The sequence below is a fragment of the Molothrus aeneus genome, chromosome 2, assembly GCF_037042795.1.
Source record: "Molothrus aeneus isolate 106 chromosome 2, BPBGC_Maene_1.0, whole genome shotgun sequence".
Taxonomy (NCBI): domain Eukaryota; kingdom Metazoa; phylum Chordata; class Aves; order Passeriformes; family Icteridae; genus Molothrus; species Molothrus aeneus.
The window spans coordinates 93,226,306-93,249,511 of NC_089647.1; the positions used below are offsets into that span (position 1 = coordinate 93,226,306).

At 37.3% G+C, this 23,206-nt stretch overlaps 1 protein-coding gene across 1 annotated transcript in view; it reads right to left on the reverse strand.

Annotated features, from left to right (window-relative positions):
• Positions 1–23,206, reverse strand: part of MYO16 (myosin XVI) — a 358,751-nt gene that overhangs the window by 57,899 nt on the left and 277,646 nt on the right. The window contains exon 28 of the mRNA XM_066545334.1: positions 6,430–6,532. Coding sequence (XP_066401431.1) covers positions 6,430–6,532 — 103 coding nt within the window. The remainder of the gene's footprint in view (positions 1–6,429; positions 6,533–23,206) is intronic.

Here is a 23,206-nt window from a genome sequence, read left to right on the forward strand (position 1 = left end):
GGCTCTCCTGTACTGCTTATTTCATACCTGGGGAGTCTTTGGATCATCCCATTTGAAACGTAAGACTTAATCTTTGAAAAATCAGTGATCTCAAAGCTACTCAAAGAAGGAATCATTGTGGGTTAGTGGAAGCAGGCTAAATATTGGAAAGATGAACTAAGACAAAGCTTTTATTAGAAGTTTTTAAGGATTGCTATCTTTTAACCAGATAAGAATTTCTAGTAGTCAAAGGCTAAAATATTCAGTTTCAGTGAAGTCTGACCTTTGCAGTGCTTGTATTTAACAGATGCACTTTATAGTAAAAGCAAATTAAATGGATGTTTTCTTTTTCTTCTGGTATGGTACTAGTTTGCATTTCAGCAAGCTCCATCTGAAGTAACTCAGAAGTGAAGGGTTAATTGCAGACTACTGATCTTAGATAAACAAAATGTAGAGCTACACGTTTTGATGAGAAAGCTCAGTAAGCTATGAGCTAACAGCTAACTCTTTTTTATTGAATTTATATTTGCAAGCTTAGCAGTGTGAGGAATGATAATCCAAACAAATGAAAGTTTCCTTATGTCAGTTAAAAGAGCCAAGGACTGTTTGCGCCCATACTTTTCCCAAAGCATGATAATGTTTGCAAATTAAGTCATGCCATTGGGATGGTAGGTTTTGCTTAGCTAATGCATCACTGTATTACAATAAATGAACACAGCACTGAAAATGGGGATTTCCTAATATAAAGACCTTAACATATTCTGGGGGACAGGAGATTCTTCTGCTTTACATGGACCAGCCAGTACTTCTGCTCAATTTAACTCTAAAGTTACTAAATATCACCTCACTGACTTCTCCAGGGGTTAAACAAGTCTATTATTTTCTTTCTGCCTGGAGTAGAAATGGTTTGTTTTGATTTAGCAATCTAATTTTCTCTTACATCAGATGTGCTTAAAAGTCACAGCAAGTAGCTAAGCTTATAGTGATCAAGTATATATTTAAGCTGAAAGAATATCTTATCAAGACTGCACACAGAGTCAAGATGCAAAAATTGCCTTTCATTAGTAGCTCTGCACTTTCATAATTCCAGTACTTAAGTTAAGTGCATGACTGAAACTGCATGGTATGTCAGCTTCAATGAAACCACTATTTTATTGTCCTAGTTTAGTTATCTCAGTTTACCCAAGGAACAGCAACATTTCATAAAGCTATCAACACTTCCGTCCCTACGTGACAAAAGACAAGTCAGCAGGGAAGACCAGTCTGGCTGATTAGGGAGCTTTCACTGGAACTCGGGGAAAAAAAGAGAGTTTACAACCTTTGGAAGAAGGGCCGGGCAACTTAGGAAGAGTACAAGGATATCAGTAGGTCATGCAGAAAGGCAAAAGCTCAGCTGGAACTCAATATGGCCACACTGGGAAAGATAATAAAAATAGTTTCTATAAATACATTAAAAAAAAAAAACAAAACCAAAAAAACCACCCAAAAACAGGACCAAGGAAAATCTCCAACCTTTTCTGGATGCAAAGAGGAAAAGACAGAGGTATTTAGGTATTTAATGCCCTCCTTGCCTCAGTCTTCAGTAGAAAAACAAAGTATTTTCAAGGCAACCAGCCTCCTGAGCTGGTAGACAGAGCCAGGGAACAGAACAGACTGCTTGTAACCCAAGAAAAAGTAGTTAGTGATCTATTGTCCCACTCAGACTCTCAGAGGGCACTGGATGGGCTCCATCTGGGGGGTACTGAAGGAGCTGGTGGAAGAGTTTGCTAAGGTGTTCTCCATCATTTATCATCCTTTAGTCCTGGCTAAACAGAGAGGTCCAGACAATGGGAGCTTGGCCAATGTGATGCCCATCTGCAAGAAGGGCTTGAAGGATGATTTGGGAAACTACAGGCCTGTCAGCCTGACCTCAGTGCCAGGGAAGATTATGGAACTGATCATCTTGAGTGCCACCATGCAGCACTTACGGGATGATCAGGGGATCAGCAGCCAGCAAGGATTTAGAAAAGGCAAGTCCTGCCTGACCAACTTGATCTCCTTTCATGACCAGGTGACCTGTCTAGTGGACAAGGGAAATGCTGTTTGTCTACCTGGACCTCAGTAAAACCTTTGATACTGTCTCCCACAACATTCTCCTGGAAAAGCTGTCAGGTCATGGCTTGGACAGGTGCACTTTTTGTTGGGTTAAAAACTGACTGGATGGCTGGGTCCAAAGTGTGGTGGTGAATGTGGCTGGTTGCACATCCAGTTGTTGGCCAGTCGATAGTGGGGTTCCCCAGGGCTCAGTATTGAGACCAGTCCTGTTTAACATCTTTATCAATGGTTTGGATTGAGTTACTCCCAGTAAGTTTGCAGACAACACCAAGGTGGGTTGGAGTGTTGAGGAGGCCAGGAGGCTCTGAGAGGGATCTGGGCAGGCTGGATCAATAGGCCAAGACCAATGGTATGACATTCAATAAAGCCAAGTGTCAGGCACACTTTGCCCACAACAACCCCAGACAGCCTTTCAGGCTTGGGTCAGAATGGCTGGAAAGCAGCCCAGCAGAAAAGGGCCTGGGGATGCTGGTTGACAACTGGCTGAACATGAACAAGCAGTGCCCAGATGGCCAGGAAGACCAATGGCAGCCTGGCCTGCATGAGCAATAGTGTGGCCAGCAAGGCCAGGGAAGTGATTGTCCCCCTGTACTCAGCACTGGTGAAGCCACACCTCGAATTCTGTGTCCAGTTCTGGCACCCTGACTCCAACAGAGAAATTGAGGTTCTGGAGCATGCCCATCCCAGAGAGAGGCAGTGGAGCTGGTGAAGGATCTAAATGAGCAGCTGAGAGAGCTTTCATTGTTTAGCCTGGAAAAAAAGAGGCTCAGGGAGGACCTTATCACTCTACAGCTACAATGAAAGGAGGTTGTAGCAAGGTAGGGGTCTGCCTCTCCCCCAGACAGCTCATGACAGGACAAGAGGAAATGGACTCAAGCTGTGCTAGATGAGGTTCAGATTACATATTAGGAAGAAGTTTTTCAAGGGTAATGAAGTACTGGAACAGGTTGCTTAGGGAGATGTTGAGGTCACCATCCCTGGCAGTGTTCAAGGAACAGTTTCATATGCCACTTAGTGCTATGGTGGTGGTGTTCAGCCAAAGGTTGAACTCAGTGATCCTGCAGATCCTTTCCAGGCCTAATTATTCTATGATAATAAATACTTGCTTCTAACACATAAGCTGGTGAAGCAAGCACAAGACATTGGCCAACTAATACTGTTTGCTCTTGTGCTCTGTTAAACAGTAGAAAATAAACCAAAATTGGACCCTAGCATTGGATCTTCTGCACTTTTTGTCTACTTGAAAACAGACTGCAGTATTTATGAGAGAACAAAGAACATGTTCTGTGAGTAGGGTGTGAGCTTTGTTGCTTTGTGTTAATAAAATGCTCTTCAAACACAGCTTATGTAAGAAGGAACAGAGAAATTGTGAGGCAGTAAATAAATAAAAAGATACCATGTTCTTTACTCATTTTCAGGGATTTTAATTTAGAACACTTTTTCCTCCCCCAGATTAATATCACCTTTCTCAAAATGGGATGGTGAGATACATTATCAGAAGAAAGCTTAAAGTATCATCCAGATTCGCTCAGCTAAAAAGTCCAGATCTTTATTTTTCCCCCTCTGCTTTTGAGCCTATTGGCAACTTCATCTACTGATAATGACATATGAGGTGGAGTTTGACTTCAGATCTGTCTTGCTTTCTCCTAAATATCGTCATCCTTGATGAGGGTATTTTAGTTATCTTTTTTGTTCATTTTTTTTTTACCTGAATTTGCAACAGCTCTTCAGGGAAATGCATGTAACATTTTGGGGAAGACAATTTTTGATTTATTCATTAACTCTTGCAACAAATAGATTTTCAGTTCCAGCAGTGACTCATTTGAAGTAGTTACTGCTGGCAACAGTGGCTGAATAAACTATATGTGTAACCCCCTGCTTTTTGGATGATTTTTAGTAATGCACTACAGATGACTCTTTTCTTCTGACTTTGCTGCCTGACATCATCCTTGCTTCCTAATTCCTTTTTTTTCTTTCCTTTCCTCCTCCCTCTTTCTACCTTTTAAATATTTTCCTTTTTTCCGTGTCCTCTACTGTAAAAGCATAGAGGAGAGTACCCATGACAAATGCAGATTGTGTAAGCTTCTTCATTTAGATTGTTATTTAAAGTTCAACTTTCATAATTAGTCAAATGAATCAAAAAGATAATTGAGAGAGAGATTATGTGACACAGACATTAGTCACTACTGCTGATAGTTGGGTATGTGATTTTGTGTCACCTATACAAAATAGGTTGGTACCAAGCTGTTATTCACTGGAAATCTAAGAAATTTGACTTGGAATGAATTTTCTTTTTAAACTTTCTTCTACACTTTTCATCTTTCCATTTGTTTTTATACCTCTCTGTGCCTTGAAAACGGTGTATGGAGAAGGTCATTCATTTTTTCAAACCTCGTTCCTTGCAGCTTAGTCTGTTGCCATGTGCTTCTTAGTCACTGAGTGGCAATGGTATAACTCTCACCCCCAAACTCTCCTATTCCATTTAGCTTATCAGTGTCTCTGAAGAGTTTTGTGCCTTTCTGGTCTGAGTGATAATGCATTATGCACTGCTGTAGTTTTGCACACCTGACTTCTCCTGGAGTTAATGAGATTCTGGAGTTCTAGATTCAGAACTTCTAAAGTCTGTTTGAGATCATAAGCTTCAGTCCTCTGCATGATGGAAGGTTTCTAAGGTTTCTGTTTTGCGATTTCCTTTTAAAATTTTTGTCTTCCTAGATTTCAGTCCTGTTAACAAATGCCAATCACTACAGAATCACTAATCTTGAGCTCTAGGCTTTCACTGATGACCAACTTCTTTTTTTCCTGTGCTGTAACAATTGCTCTTCTCCAGGGAAATAAACTTGATAGGCATCCTGCTCTGTGTTTCTTGACTGGAGCACACTGTGCAATTATTGTTGCACAGCTTTTGTCCAATGTCAAGCTTGTAACCCCACATAAGTTCTAAACATTAGGGGTTCTCTCACATCTCCAGGTACTTGTAAGTGAAGGTACAGTTTCTAGTTGTTAATGAATGGAGTTTTTTTAATAGGAAACCTTGTGGCAATGATGCAGAACATATATCAGAGCAAACTTACAAAACCTGGGTAGGAAAAGCAAGTCTAGTTTAATATTGTTATCTTTTTCAGTCTTTTTGGTCTTTTCTACTCAGGGACAGGGGGACTATATGTGCCCTCTTTGCTTGGTGACTAAACTGAGGCTTTAAGCAGTATTTTAAATAAAGAAAAATTTTCTTATATGTCTGAGTGCAGGTGATCATGCATGTATGCTCCCAGCCTAGTGGGGGGCCTATTTTTGTTCCTGTTGATACTAAGGAATCTGGGCCACTGAGAAATATCCATAGCACACATTCTGACTTAGTCCTTGGCCTTTATAAACAGCTTGCAGAAACTTTTCTGGGCATATTAATACTCAGAGGTCATACATTTATTAGAAAACCTCATCCTTTAAACTGAAGAGGCCTAATAGGAGTGCCCTAATCACTGTCCAATCCCTTAACTTCACGGCTATCCCTGAAATTGGTCTGGATGCTCTCTTGTGTAACGTATTTCAGTCCTGCTAGGCGGGAAAAAGGCCTGAATCTGAAGCTCACACTGCCTGCAGGAATGCTCTGTACATGAAGCCACAGAAAGCTCATTTCTATTCAATAGCTTCTATACTATGCAAAGAAACACGTTTTGTTTTTTTTTTTTTTTAATGCACATATTAAAGAAATCAGTCCTACTCAATTACAAAGCTATCCAAAGCATATGACTGAGTACTCTGGACAAATGCAGACATCCACCTTGCAGTCTTCATACTGTTGAGTATTATATGATAAATAGAATAAGGAGAAAGGATAGGGAGTTGATAGTTTCCTGTTTAGTGCTTGGTACTTTTTTTTTTAAATTTACTTGAGGTATGGCAACCTCAGGTTCTCTGGTGGATCTGTGGATCAGCATGCTGGCACCTACAAATGCACTATCTGGGAAATCCTAATTAGCTGTTTTCATTCTGCCCTGCTAAGACAGTAGGGCATTTAGCATAGGATTTTAAAGAAATAAAATACCTAAGGTTATTCAGGAACCACTCAACCACTAAAACACATATATCAAATACCTTCAAAAATCTTGAAAAAAATTTATATAGTGTGCATGGTTAATTGAATCTTTTTCTTCCCACAAGAATACACTGATTTTTTTGACACAATGATCACAGCTACTCCTAAAACTCTGAAAATCAGTTTGATAATTTACCCAAGCATATATTAAATGGCAAAAAATACATCACTGCAAAGGATGTGGTGGCTTGCCACCAATGGAAATGACTCAGCTAGCTTGTTTAAAGAATGATATTTTAATTGCTTTGTAGATCACAAACCTGCCAGCCTTGTAATTTACACTGCTGAAGAACAAGACGACATCTCTCCTTGGCACTCAACTTCTTCTTCTCTCCTGCTGCTGTATCAGCCAAATCTTTATACCTAGAAAAATCAGCAGAAGTAGAGTTACTCTAATGTTGGCCTGGTTGATGTCTTTGTAGAAATTGTCAGTTTTCCTTTGACTCTCAAATCTTTGATATCCGAACTGGAAGCTTGGGATTCTGATCAGGGTGAAGAAAACAAGAAGGCAAATCACTCAAAATCTTGTATATTGTTAAACATGACCTTGGTTAATAACAAGTGATGCCTAAACCCCAAATCTACTTCCTGTCTGTTCTTTGGATACCTCACTGAAAATCAATGCCAAAGGAATGAATTCCCCTGCGACTGAACTGGGTCATTGAAAGGAGGAAAATATGTTTTCAGTATGTGTCATACAACTTATGCCTCTTAAGGAGTAATTCATAAGAAAGCGACATTGACAAAAATGATTTTCATCAATCTGAGATAAATTTTCATTTTGAACAGACAGTCATGAAGCAAATGCACTTCCAGGAACTGGATCTTTTTACACTACTGGAAAGAAGTTCAAGAGGAGACTTGATTATAGCATTGAGTACCTTCAAAGACAGAAAATGCTGGATATTAAAGGGCTCTTTGAGGTACCAGATAGAAATATCAAGGAAGGAAACTGAAGTAATACAAAGTCCAATAAAGTATAAAATTCAAAATTTAACTGTGGAATTATTAAATTTATGTAACTTATTGCTAAAGAAATGGAATTTTATACATCTTAATGCTACATAATATTACTATACTTTTTTGGAGGTACTCCTCTCTCTAGATCTGACTGCATGTAATGAGTCAGAATGCTTTTTCATTACAAAAAGCCAGGCTTTGAAAAGGATATACACTTTGCAAACATGTCACTTTTGATTAAACTCCCAGTGAAATTGATAAGTTTTGAAGTTTGTGAGCTAATTACATTTCCTGACATTTTATTTATTCATTTATTTATTTATTTATTTATTCAACAGCTGAATTCACCTACATCTCTCCTTCAACCCAAAACTGTGCTGTCTTGTTGTCTTTCACACAACATGGTAGGCAAGGCTGCAGTGCTGGAATGAGTCCAGGGATCTCAATTGTACCCAAAGCTGTGGCAAGTCTGGAACAACATCTGTGGGTAAACTGTCATAGGACCAAATTTCATCTAGACTTCTAGTTTCCTGTAGCTGCACAGACCCTTGGGTACCTCAGCTCCTGCAGTCTGGAAATATTCTCTTGTCTGGTAGCAGTCCTGCTGAGGACCCCATGGCTAAGTCCATGTTAGTAAATGAAAAGTGAGAGGGACTGCTTCTCTGGCACAGAAACCATCTGGCAAAACCCTAGCCTGATGATTTATTTATGCGTTTAATATTACGGAATCTGTTCTGTTCTATTAAATTCTGTCCCCTTCCAACAGAGTGTAACCCAGAGTGTAACCATGTCTAAGCTGCCTTCTTTGACTGGTCACCAGCCTGTCCTAGTTCCCAAGTTGTGCCCAGGAACTGTTTGGAGGAATGATGTTAAGAAGGGCCCAAACCTTCACCACAAATCTTTGTATTTAGTCTCACACTCCAGATTAGCATTAGAAAACTGGGGATAGCACCTTCCCAATATTCCACTAGCTGCATGGACATTTATTTTACAGGTTTCTATTACAAGGTCATTCATTTTACAGGTTTCTATTAAGGCTGGGGTCACCTTGTTTCCTTACTTGTATCAATAGTTTTTTCTTAGAAGTCATGGAAAATCAGAGGTGTTAGAGAAACAACTGCTGGAAAGCTTAGCAACTGCTGACTGAAGTGAAGATTCATGACTAAGCATTGACTCACAATGCAAGAAGAAGTAACTGCATAAGTGGTCAGCCTGAAACTCCATTACAGCAGAAACCCAAAGAAACATATTTCTCTCTTGAAAAAAAGACAAATTAAAATTTAAAAGGTTGAAGTTCTAGGTTTGGCTCAAGTTTTCTTTAAAGACATGCAAATGAAAGAATTCAAGGATAGCTAAATATTCCTTATAATCTATATTATACAGAATGTCAGACAAAAATGATCCACCATTTTCCTCCAGCTTTTAAAGTCTCTGAAATTCCACCACATTATCCTGGAAGTCTAATCGCAGTTCACAGTCCTCTTCTATCTGTTAAACAAGCTCTAAGAAAAGGAGGATGGGTTATGGTAGTAGAGAAAGAGGAAGCTATGGAAATTTAACTCTAACATAAACTTCCTCTGTGAATACAATAGGACATTTGGAAGATGATCTACTTTCCCTGTTAGACACTGAAGAGCTGTGCTCCTAGCCTGAGTTAGTCACCTTGTTCTCAAAACAGTCTGCGAAGACAGGTATTTTCCACAGGGTGACTTGTTCTATGCATTCTAGATGCTTTTGAAAAAATGAGAAGACATTGCCCTCTGGAGGTGCCTTTCTCCACTGGCCACAGATGGACTCAGAGCTGTCCAGACTGGATGCTTTCATTTGGGTGCCTGGGAGGAAGCTCACCTTTATGCCTACTTGTCTGACTGAGCTACTCATCCTGCAGAATAGCTAGCAGAGGGTCTGAGAGCTTCCTTATTTGTCCTGTCACTGGTTGAAATCTACTGGCTAAGCACCCAAAATGAGAAAGTACCTTTATGTCCTGTGTTATGATTGGTTATCAACCATTTTCACCTTGTATAAAGATAAAAGCAACACAAAGTTTGCAGCTATTTTTCAGCCACAATGGTGCCCCAATTTGGCTCTCAGTCCAGTTGTGCATATACCCATGTCAATGCCAGGGAATTAATGAAAGTTCCTGAATGGTCTGAATAAGAGGACTACACCTGCTGGTGGGAGCCTAGGTTTGTTCTGGACAGAAGGGATGGTTTAACCATAAACTTACATAATTTCTTCTGTACTTAGTTTTAAATGAGTGAAAAAACTAAAACCTTTTTCTTTAAATTGGCAATGAGCTAAAATATAAAGAAAGAAATAAAAATTTACAAGTGTGACATTATTATCAAAATGCAAAATATTTTTTGGGTATCAGATACTTTTTACTGTGGATTGACCTTGTGTTTCCATGTAGACACAATAATTTAATAACATTCTAAATTTAATCATTCTCAAGATGAGCAAAATAACTTTTTTTTTTCAGAATTTATTCTATCACAGAAATTAGTAATAAGAATACTGAAATTACAGTGCAGACTTGTATAAATAAACTTGAATTACTTGCAACAATGGGGCTTGCTTCTGGGGAAATGCAAACTGGAGTCTTTGAAACCTTCCCTTACAGAGAATTCTTCCCCTAGAACTCCAGCCTTAGTTTACTCTGAAGTTAATGAACACACTTTATCAAGTACCAGGCTTCTTCCTACCTGACAGGTCACACATTTTGACCCCATTAGATAATGCAGAATGTACAGAGAGGATCCTAAGAAACCCAGAAAGCATACTCAGTGCTACCTTGCTAAAATAAGTGAAATATATTTCAGCTAAACTTGGATTGACAAGTCACTTGCCTAGACTTTCTTAAGATTCAGTAGAACAGACTATTCTGGTGTCATATTCCTAACTGTAATGGTGATGTTTACAATATATCAGATGAACTGTGACTGTAAGACGATCATGTCTTTCCACTAAGTGTAAACATGCTCTTGCCTCCAGCCTGGACATCTAATATCAGACAAAGTGAATCTCCTTCATAGCCAGGAAGCAAAAAAAAAACCCCAGCATTTAATGGCTAGCCAGAGCAACTCATTCACTAAGGGATCCAAAATAAAATACAAAACAGGGAGGTCTAAAGGATTAATTTGAATCAACACCATTCCACTGCTATGCCAAGACTAATGTACTGTTGATTAGGAAGTAAATTCAAAATGTCTTCTAGTTACAAGTTGAGACAGTGAACACTACTATCAGGGTGAAGGAGGGTCTCCCCAGCACCCATCCACATGACATCAGTGTGAGAGAAGATCCATTTACCCCAGCTTTTTCCTTTAGCACCCTCCTTGTCCTAACTTGTCATTTTCAGAAGCATAAACAGAAGAAAGACATTCTGGCTAGACAGGCTCACACTGTGAGCATGTACAGACTAGCCAGGATTCTCTGGTGTTGCAGAAGTGTGCTCTGACCTCTCTTCCTTTGCTTCTGAATGATGTGCTCTATCAGGGAAATTTTTTGTTTGTTTGGAGTAGAAACTGCTGCCAATAGCTTGTGAATGGGGAAAACTCGTTTCTCTTGGGTCTTCACAGATAAGGATGTTATCTAATCATTTTCTCTCTCACCTCCCTAAGTGCACAGCTGACAAGATCCAGCAGGCTGTTTTTCCCCAAGACAGAATATTCTGCAGTTCAGGCTGTGGCACAGTAACCCACAGCAATATTCTAAGGCTCAGCACGCTATTCAATTTACACAGAGTGTGCACAAATGGGCTGTAGGGCTGTACTCCCAGTTCTGTATGCACAGCAAATCTTTAAGCATTGGAATAAACATGACTCAATTTCAATAGCACAACGTGACAGAAGACACTAAAGGAAAAAAACACGGCAAGTACAAAGGGCAGAAAAACAAGCAGCTCCAAATCAATAGCTTAATAAAAGATGTCTTTGAACTGAAGCCACAGAACTACTTTTGTTGGTGGCTTGTTTGGCTGCTCTTATTCTCAGGTCTCTCTCTTGCCTAATTAAGAAAGATACACCAAAAATAATAAAGTTAGAGGTAGCTACTGACTGCAATCCAATGTCCTCACTAAGAGGATAGTTTCTAATGCCACAAGTCATATCTTTTCTGAAGGAAGATCCTTCTTTCCATGTCTTTGTCTTGCTGGTTAAAAAATAAAAATCACATATGGTTGGCAGGTAACTGCTTTAAAAGGGGTCACCTTGTTTAAAAGAGTAAAGAGTGATAAGTTATTTACTTTTAAGTTTTAATATCCAAACACAACTTATGTAAGGAAAAATGAGTGACACACTTGTCAGTATAATTCGTTACGTTAAATTAGCGCAATTTTCTCTTTTTTTGCTTACTACAATGTAGTCTGTTTGCCAAGGTAAACTGGTATGACTTAATAAGATCTATTCAAAAGGTAGTGAATAAAAGGCAGCAATCAAAATTAAATTTTGTCCTATATTTCTGCTAGAAGAAATGCAAAAATTGACATCATAAAGGTTCAGGTTGTGCTGTCTCAGTAAATTGTCTCTTTTCCCCTTTCTATATTCATTTTCTTTTTGACAATCATTAATTTTTGATATCTGAAATATGTGAAAGAAATGGACTTTGTTTGCCAAACTTGTCACTGTGTGCTTATAACTCAGGATTTTTAGTTTTGTTTGTTTGGATTTGGGGAGGATGGGAAGAGGGGGTTAGGTAAGGTTTTATTTGAAAAGTCTATCAAGTAAAAGCTGACACATCCAAAGAGCCTATCTACTGAAGAGAGATTGCTTGAAAATTTTTCATTAGAAAACTTATAAAATCAGTGAGTAGCAAAGAATAGGATGAAATTTTGATTAATGTTACCTTTATATAAAGAATAAATATTCATTTATTCATTCATTCCTTTTCCCTCTGTTATATTCTTTTTGTCTTGAAGGAATAACCTAACTATTTTTGAAATATGAGGAACATGGGAAATTCCAGATAATTAGAAAAGAGGAAATAGATTATTGTAATTTCCAAGGGAAAAAAAAGGGATTCTGTCAATCTCTGCACAATATATATGACATAAATATCTTATTATACAGCATAAATATTAAGAACCAAAGCACATATACAAAATTTTGTAGAGAATAAATCTTTGATGTGAAGAAGAAAATAATGCTTGTAGAAATAACAGATTACATCAGACAAACTGGATTTGGGGCTTCTTTTGTAGAACTTCAAAAATTCAGTATAAGATTATAAGGTTCACTTTTTATGAAAAATTTTGCACCAAGGCTGCTTCAAAGAGACTTGCAGAAATAATTCAGAATATTATAAATGTGAACATGAGGAGCAATGTAGCTGAAAGAATTAGTAAGTATATATGGCAATGAACTAAAACTTCAAAGCACCTGCCTATCATATTATTTTTTTAATATTTTAACTGATATCAAGAAACACAGTCTTAAGTGACTAGATGTGCAGACCAAAAAGAATTAAGTGAAAAAAATAAAAGTACAGCAATTTTGGGAAATAATAATGCTAAAAGTGATCTTACAACAAACTGACCAATTATCATAGATTTACCTGGTTTCTATATATGCCTCTAGATTTTTTTTCTGGTAAAATATACTGATTTTTTTACTTCAACAATTAAAAATTCAGTTCCTATACAAGGGATAAGTGGGAAATATGCAGCATGCTTTAATGTGTCTGCAGAAAAAGGAAAATATACTCAAGAGTGACCTTGAATGACATGTAATTGAGATAAAAGAGTAAAATTTAGGACTAAGAAATAAAGCTGGACGAATACTCAGAAAATCCCCAGAATAAAATTTTACAGTGGCTCAAATGTGAGTCAGCCACTGGGACAATGCAGAGCTCAGTACAGACTTTTGAGGGAGGGCCATGACTATGAAATCCACTGAATCAAAGCACCTTTGCAGAAGTGGCCATTTGGGATGATTTAATTTAAACTGAATAAAAAGTAAGACAAGTTTCTCAGATAAAGATACTAACTTATAACAGATGATAAAGAAATGAATTGGAAGAATTATTTTTTCCTGAGTTTTATGAGGTTTTTTGCATTAGGCTTTGAAACCCTTAATCTTTTCTAGACATCTGAATTTCAGTTTCTGAAGAAAAGAAGTAATGAAGATATGTGTGTCTTAGTCCTGGATTATTTATTCATATACTTCCTGTAATTAAGCAGAGGCTTCCTCATCTCAGACAATGTGGCAGCAGAATAGTGAGTAGAATATAAATTATAGTTCAGCTCCTGGGATTAGTGGATTCAACTATGCAAATACAACATATGAATTCACAACATCTGCTAAAGATTTGCTAAAGATTTGCAATAATTTTGCACCATCTTACTTAAAGCTGACATTCCCATTTCATCTTGACAAAGCAATGTAAAACATATTTACTTTAGAAATTGTCAAAAATCACACATTGTCTCAGAAACATGCTAGCATTGAGCAAACAAACAGCTCTATTACATCCACAACATATTCATCTGACTCTACTTCAGCAAATGTTTACCTTTAGCTCTTGCTAGGTAGGTCTTTCCCACAGCTAACTACCTCTCCATGCTTGGGCATCCCACCAACATGCACACAGGGCCATAAAATGCTTCACTGTACACAGAATATATGGGCTATGTAATACATTTAAATTTCTTTGTTAACCTCCTAATTTGATTCTGTTGAACACAAAGATGTGTGACTGGCATCCACTGAAGCTCCTTTTCTTTCTCTGCAGACACAGCCATATGATAATAGGGCATCAAAATCAAAATTTCAATTGAAACACTGAAGTGGGCTTGTACAACTTTCCTGCTTGGTCTCCTGGTGACATTGCCACTTCACTGTTTGCCAAGAAGGCACTGCCCAGCTCATTGGGAAATATACTGAGAAAGATATATGTTGCAGAAGCAGAAAGTAAAACCAGACTCAAATAGAAATTGTGATATTAAAGAGAAATAGGACTAGATTTGCTGTTCCACCTAGATAATGCTATATTTCTTCATTCCTTTTGGTGTTTTTTTTTTTCTCCTTTGTAACCAGTACTCAGCCAAAGAGGAATGGGAACATATAGAAACCCTCCCACAATACTCACTAGTAGCTTAGACAACGTTTATTGGGATTATGGGGAATGATTTTTGGACCTTTTTGAACCATATGGCAAAATAGCTTCTCTGTGAGATCATCTCTACTGAGGGAGCTTCCCTTGTGCCTCTGAACCCTGTGAGTACTATCAGTCTGGGTAACAGGGATTCTCCTGGCTCTGGATTGTATGATGGTTAGACAAACCGCACAAAAGCATCATTTTTCAAGATATACTAAGGTCAGGTGCCAAGAGTGGACCAGATTCTGCTCTCATTAAGAGTGCAATACACCTGGAGTAATTCTGCTGAAACAGATGATGTTAAATTAATGCCACATTGGTCTAAACAAGAAAGCATAGTAAGAGCCAGCGATTAAGATGCATAAAAGGATTTTACGTGCATGCTTGCATAGGATTTTGTGTTTGCTCTCAGATATCACCAGGATAAACTGCCTATTATTATTCAGCCTGACTAGGATATCTAGCTTTAGGAAGTGTCATTCCAGGTTCTCCTGCTGAAGATTAAATGGTTGTAAAGAATATCAAGATATGGATAAGGAGAAAAAGGGTGCCCTGAATATCTGAGTTGAGTGGAAAGAATTTAACAGCTGCAGAGCCACGGAAAGAAGAAACAGCAGGAGGGTGACAGTTGTTTTTGAGTGTGAGGCAGCTGGACTGCATCTATACAAGTCCAATGACCTATACAAATCCCATGACCATAAAAAAGCAGCACTCAAGATCAACTAATATTTTTCTAAACAGGGAAACCACACAGATGTGTTTAATTAAGCAATAAATAACAAAGAGTTTTAAAATTTTAAAATTGTAAAATTAAAAAAGTAAAAGTAAAATTAACCTATGTGACAATTTGCACCTTAATCTGATAATTCAAAGTTCCTGCATAGTGCCAGTGGCACAAACTAATGTGTTACATACTTACTTTAAAATATTTACTTTAAATATCTGTTGCATTAATTTAAGTGGTCAGAAATTCTAACAAGCATTTCCTTAGAAGAGTTTCAATGTATAAAGATTAGCGAGAATATTAGTGGTTGATAATATTTTAAAAGGTTTATTTCTATGGCAAGCATTTAACTGAATTTCTTACTACCACACATAAATCTATGTCCATTATCTTTGTCATTATGTGCTGTTAGCAAATTATGAAGTACTCAATAAAGATTTTTGTTGAAACCTTAAGGTTCTGAAATAAAGTTATTAGCTGCTCATTATAGGCACATTGAACTCAGTCAGTTTGTGAGATATGGGTCAAGAACTTTCATTATACTTATTTGTGTACAAATATAATTCTATATATTTTTATAATCCATGCTTTTAAGTGAAATCCAGTGCTGTGGTAGGTATTTCAGCACCTTGTGACAACATCTCTCCATGTTTAGAAATAGCACAAGCTTTAAAATTCACAGATGTAAAACATGCATTGATTTTTGTATGGATTGTAAGGGTTATTTAGCGATCTAATAAACATTTTGTTAAATCTGATGGATAAGAAATGTCAAGTGCTAGTGGAAAGCAGAGGTACCAAGGGTGGCACTTTAATCTAGAAATTAAATAAACATTTTAAAACTTCACAGATCTTGAAGTTTAAATAAAGAAAACCACAAGAACTTCTGAAACAGTTCAGACAGAATTATACTTGTATGTGCCCAATAGATCTATGATTGCCTAAAGAAATTAATGTAGTTGTATGCACCTAATAGTGGAGAGAGAATAATACTATGAGATTCTCACTGAAACAACCTAAAAATTGTGACATTCTCTATTGCACAAAACAAAAGATTGCAAGAAGCCTCACTAAGTTTTATGCATTCTATACTAAATGTAATATACATAATGCTGGAAGATTATTCAGATTGCACATCAAACATTTGAAAGTTAGGAACCATCAGACTTAACTGGCCATGTCATCTGTATTTCCCTGTATCTAGCTATTTAATGACCTAATTACAGTCTCCTGCCCAAGGGACCCCTTTTCTTGTCAATCTTGTAGAACTGTTAAGTGTATGACAGATATGAATAATTCAACTGACTTCAATTGTTTACACACATTTACACATTTGTAATTGCTTTAGCAAATGAGGCTTGCATTGTAAGCTTCTGAAGATGCCCAAGCAAACAATGCTGATATTTATTTTTGCCTTCAAAATATAGCTAGATGCCCTCTAAATAAAGTCAGATGTCTAGTCTTCCACTGAAAACTCTAGTCAAACGAGAAACTCTTTTCTCTTATAGTCAGTCCTTTGTGCACTCTCACTAAGCCCCAGAAACACCAGCAGCTTTACCATCCTCACAGTCCAAACTCTGCGACATGTAACATAAGCACTGATACTTTGTATTTACAAGACAAATTCTGTGGGCAAGAGAACTGATGATGCCAAGGCATAGCTTCAAAAACTGCATCTGTCTTGTCTCCAAAATGTTGTTCTCTGATTTTTTTTTTTAGAGACTGTTACAAAGCATTAATTCATTCCCTTGCCATAGAATGGAGCTACACTGGGATTCTGGAATTCTGGGAAATACCTGCAAAAATGGATAAACCCAAGACTAATCAGTTGAATCCCATCCTTTTCTTTACACTCTACAAATAAAGTCCTAGTTAATTAGGCAAGTCAACACAGGCATATGAAGTTACCTTGTGCATTTCTTGTTTCTAAAATATCAAAAAGGACCTAATGGGCATAATGGGGCAAACAAGCTAAATGGATACAAAGAAATAACTCCAAAGGGGTAAACCAGAAGATTCCAGTCAGACTGAGTGGAAAGAACTATTTGGTTTTTCTATAATATTAGTAGCTTGGTAACTCTCACTACACAATCACATTGTACAAGTAGATCTGAAAAGGCCTGCAGCTCTTAACACAGTCCCAAATATCTAGTTGCACCTCAGAAATTCCCCAGGGTGATTTAGTCCAATTCTAGGCTTCTCAGGGAGAATGCCAGAGCATTCTGGGTTCTGGTCTTCTCCTAATCCCTACCAGTAAGGTTTAATGAGGAATTAGTAATTTATAGTAACTCTGAGTGCTGTAAATTATCCTAAACTGGGTTCCCCTATCCAAAAGGTTGGTGAAAGGAAAAGAACAAATAAAAGCTGAGGGTAGAAAAAGGAAGAAGAGACTTTCAGAGTAATGGTCTTTGTCTTCCCAAGTCACCAGTACTCATGATTAAATACTTTCCTGTCTGCCAACGGGAAATAGAAAATGAGTTCCTTATTTTTAATTTATTGGTTTCTCTATTCAATTGTATTTATTTCAACCAATGAGTTTTCTGACTTCTCTCCTAATTGTCTCCCCCACCCCAGTGAGGAAGGAATGAGCTAGTAGCCATGAGGGGTTGAGCTGCCAGCTGGGGTTAACCAATGACACTTCTTTATCCAAGTGCTTTATTTGGGGTGCTGGTGGATGAGAGTCTGGCAATGTGCATTTGTAGTCCAGAAAGCCAACAGTATCCTGGGTTGCATCAAAAAAAGTGTGACCAGCAGGTCAAGGGAGGTGATTCTGCCCCTCTACTTTGCCCTTGTGATTCCCCTTCTGGAGTGCTGTGTCCAGCTCTGGGGTCCTCAGAACAAGACGGACATTGACCTGTTGGAACAAGTCCTGAGGAGGGCCATGAAGATAGTCAGAGAGCTGGAGCGCCTCTTCTGTGGAAACAGGCTGAGGGAGCTGGCTTTGTTCACCCTGGAGAGGAAAAGGCGCTGGAGTGATCTTACTGTGGCTTCCCAATACCTAAAGGTGGCCTACAGGAAATCCAGAGAGGGACTTTTGAAAAGGGCAGGAAATTATAGCATAAGGGAGAATGGCTTTAAACTCAAATAAGACAGGTTTAAATTAGATATTAGGATAAAATTCTTTGCTGTGGCATTGGAAAGGCACTGGAACAGGTTAATCATTTTTATGATATATCAGAGAAGCTGTGGATGCCTTATGCCTGGAAGTGTCCAAGGCCAGATTAGATGCGACTCTGAGCAACCTTGCATAGTGGAAGGTGTCCATGGCAAGTTTGGAGCAACATGATCTTTAAGGTCCCTTCCAACCCAAACCATTCTATGATTCTATAGTAATTACCAAAATCGCCAAGGACACAGACATTTTGAAAATTGCAGTTTTAAACTTCAAGGATGACCTTCACTCCTCATGGGAAGCCAGTCATTACCAATTTTATTAATTTGTGTTTAAAGTGCCCTCAAAACCGATGACTTTAAGATACTTCATTTACTCACCTTTGCTTGCATTCTGAAAGAAAGACAAATAAAAATGATTACCCTCAATCAGAAATATCACTTCCAGCTCTAGGTCTGAAGGAACAAACTCCACAATGGCAAGACTGCCATTTGATATAAATTGACATCATTACATCTACTTTAATGAAATACTGCTTTTGTAGCCGCAGTCAGATTGCCTCTTGCTTTCCTTGAAAAGATTTGAGGTATCATGGCACATATCAACGTAGTGCTCTATGAGATCACTGATGCTGCATAGCAGACAAAAATGCTGAGAGGGCCAGTGTGATGATGACCCATCACTTCTCAATCTGCTCTGTACATCATTCTCACTAATGCCCTAACTTACTCATGAGAGTCTGGAATATTCTGCTGACTTTTTAAATTCAAAAATTATATATTATAGAACATTATAGCTTCCCTGCTTTCCAGAGGAAGAAAAAGGGAGAGGGGAAAGAAAGAGAAAAAAAGTCAACAACAAAATGCTTCTGGATGAAGGGAGTATAGATATACAATAATGACTCATGCATATGATTTACAAACAAAAACAACACATCTGTACAATATGTCCTCAGCTAATAGCACAAATTTGGTGAAAATATTACAACAGCTATTAAAAAGGGCTTTATAGGAAAAAGATAGACAGTACTTGACAAAGCAATGATTTCAGCATTAACATAATCTTTCCTGAGAAAGCAAGATATCTCTTCAGAATAATCTCTTAGAAAAGTCAATTATTTGAAAGAGTTAATAATAATTTAGTACTCTGAAGCATTAAAGTTTTGATGTAAAGACCAATATTGGAGCATTTCATTATCAATGAATGCTGCCCCGACTAAAAGTACAGAATTCAGGATCTGCAGTTTAGTGCAGCTTGAAGAACTAATTAAGAACTTCATACCAAAATCAGAGGAAAACCTGTAATTAGAAGAGTCTTTGAACATACTTGTTTCACCCTCACTGCTATGATTACCATAAGAATCCATTATCATTGTGTTCCATATTCTTCCTTCTGAATATTGCCTACTAAAATGGATGTTTTGCCATCTTTTGAAGTTACTTTAAAATAAAAAAATCATCAGAATGTTAACTCTTTATTTCCTTTTTGTTAATAAACTTACAGCTGGTGATTTCGATATTTTTTACCTTATTTATAGGAGAGCAAGGTTAGATTATGAAAGGAGGAAGAAGAAGGAGAAAAAGAGAAGATGGGGAAGGAGGGGGAAGGGAAAAGAGGACAAGGAGGAGGAGGATGAGAAAGGAGAAGCCTCCAAACCAGCATCTGACACTGTCTTCAGAGCTGCATTAGCCTAGGTAAAACTAAAGATTAGATTGGTGCAATTTAGGAAATTTTAAAAGATTATTGGAAATAGTAAATCATAACATTCTAGTGACTTATCTCTTCTTGCCACCATACTGTAAGGAATGTCTCTACATACAGACTTCATGTTCTCTTTCAGACTATGAAATTTTCTCTGCTCTTTCTTGAGCAGCAACAGAAGGCAAGATGGGACCTACATGATGGAAAACACAAGGATAAATTGATAGAATTAAACCCAGGAAAGACCATCTAGAAACTTGAGAGACAGTAATGAAATTCCAAGAAACACTCAAAAAGTGCAGAAATAAATGCAAGGAACAGGACACTAGAATTTGGGCTTTCTGAACAACATGATTTTTGCCAAAGAAATCCTGCCATTCTTATCTGCTAAATGAAAGGCTCAAATTGCTTATCAGTTCCAATAGTCCACAGATGACATCCTGAGCTTCAACAGCTCTGAGTGTTTCCTGTAAACTGGCAGGGAAGGCTAACACAGATGCCTCATTTAAGGACCTGAGTAACTGGATTCTTCCTTGGGCATGGAAACTGAAATACAGACAGAGAAAAAAAACTGTGTATAGTTTAGAAACTTGGTGAGCAACATTAAAGTAGAAAGAAGGAATTATTTTAGGTTCTATTTCAATTTAGAGAACATAAGAGTGTAGAGGAGGATGCTACCAAAATAAAATTTTTCAGAGGGAGTGAAACAAAGCATCTTACTACCTCATTTTTACCTGAATATCCCTGAACAGCTGTATTCTTGTATTTTGCTGAGGTCACCTCATGGGTCTTTGATCACTATAATTACTTTTAAAAATTTATATTCGAAATGGCTTTTGCATGTCTTCCTTGAGCACCACGTGTGGTGAATGACACAGAAGTCATCCAGGATCCATTTTATTAATTGATGCAAAGAGATTATATTCTAGATATTAACCTTGTATAACGAGGCTCTGTCTGTGCCCCAGAGAGTTTCTGAGCCCTATCGTTCTGCACTGGAAACAGTGCGGACACTTGATACTTCTTTTTCCTGTTCCATGGCACTGGCTACCAAAACCATAATAAATTACTGTTTCTACTAATGGGCTTTTTGCATATTTTATTCTAAATTAGATATATTTTAAATTAGAATTATTTTAAATCAGAAATAATTTTAAATAAGGTATCAAAACATTAAATATTGGAAAGAAACAGCAATCTGCAGACAGTTCCTAATTCCATGGCTATTTTACTATTTTTCTTCTTCCAAGAAAAAATATATTTGAGGATACTTTACCTATGTGTACAATTGAGACTGCAAATTGGAAACTTTAAACCCTTTAAATATTTGTTTGTGCCACTGCCTTGACTTAAAAAGCAAAGCTAGAATTTCAAAAACATAGTCCACTGAGAAGCATTCTGAACATAATAAGTAAAATATATGTATGGGTAAACTTTTCCAGGAGTGTAAAATGTGTGTTACTCAAGGTTTTCTGTTTTTAAGGTAAGGTAAAATCTGATCCCTGTCTCTGCTCACAGAGCTTTAGAAATTGAGCCAACACTGCAGGTAAATTCAGCAGAAACACTGCATCTGGAGTTGGAAAATCTGTTGAAATCACATATATGATTTCTTAATTATCCTACTTTAACAGGATTTAAAGCATCTGACCTTATGAATTCTCATTTTATTATATATTCATTGAGAAGAAGTGTCACAGCTTCCATTTAAAAATGAGAAATTATACAAGATTTCTCTTTTGATCAGCAAACTTTGGTGATTGAAGGGTTCACCTCACAGCTGGCAACTTTTACTTTGATAAGACACAAGCAGAACCAGTAAATCCAAAAGGATAGCAACAGAAATAATGATTAGGCTTTGTAGCCCAGGAAGATATACTCCTGCAAAATATGACATTTCTTTAGCTACCTCTCCCTTAAGCCATTGTAGGAGTTCAAATGGAACATATAAATAGGTTAAATAAAAGTCATATTAATCATTAATCCCTAATTTGAAAGCAGTAGAAATTCATTCAAATTCATCCAATTAAGAATGAACTGCTACTGTCTGATTGGTGATAGAAAATAGGTTTTCCAACCTTCCATCCCTTTGCCACAAAGTCTCCTAATTCAATCATACTTTCTTCTTGTAAGCCTGCAGAAAAAAGTGGTTTAATTTTTAAATAATAGCTATTTTGAATTCTGACCCAATTACTTATATGATAAAGAAGATCCAAAAAGTAAATGCACAAAAAATTGCAGAGATGGTGAGGGAGGATAGTAATTTCCTATCTTTTGGGAATTTGGGTTGGGATTAGGGCCACTAATTCTCTTTGGACAGCAAAGGAAATAAGAATTTGAAAGGTGAAAAACTCCATCAGGTTCAGGTGTGTAAGCCTATATGGAAATATGACAAAATCATTTCTCATTCCAATCAATGAATAGCAAGACAAGACCAGAGTATGGCTGAAAAGCCAACAAAACTAAAACAGTTAACCTAAAAATCACCAAAACTAATTATCTGGTTTCTAAAAACATCCTGTTCAGTCACCAAGGCAACATAGAGATGTAGCACAAATGAAGGTTTTTAGGAAACTTTTTGAAAAGGTAACTCATAATCTCTGAATTCAATATTTCTTTCTTACCTCCAGTCTATTGGCTGAAAAAAACATACAGCAGACATTGCGCATACAAACTCAGAACATGAAAGCTTTCCCAAATCTCCCATTATGTGCATCTTCTCCTCAACCAGCCTGCCCAGCTTGATTCACGCTGGAGAATGAATATTGTGGTAGGGCACAGATGGTTTATTTGTGAAAGAGATAGAATTATAAACTCCTATACTCCTCACTGGTATTTACAGAGAAAAAAATGTTCTGCACAAGCACTAATTTAACATCCACAACTTTTTCCAAGAAGACAACTCAAACTTGTGTAAGCAGCTAATGCTATTTTACAGAAGAAAAATAATAAAGGCCAGATCATGACTGGTAAATATACATTAATCAAGGGCTAGAACATGCAGAGGGATGGAACTTGTCTTGAGTGCATGAGGCTGCTAAACAAATACTTCTTGGGCAAGACAATCCTCTTTCTTTCCTGAATCTTTTAAGAATTAAGTGACCCAAAAACCCAATACTGAACTGGGAATGGGGAACAAGAGTTTGCCTTCTAACAGAAGCAGACCTTTTTGTCTTTTTACATTAATTCAAGATGTCACTGATTTCTAACAATAATAAAAATGGAGTTTTGGTATGAGCATTAGTACCTCATGACCAGGCATAAACAAATCCTAGCCTATGAAATACAATAATGAACCCATGACACCTACACCTAGAAATCTGAAAAATTAGACTATTTCTCCTCCTTTTTAATTATCTACAGACTATATACAATATTTTATATATCTTAAATCATACAAATAGCATAACTTGTAAAAAAAGGGCTCCTTTATGAGGTCATACTTTTA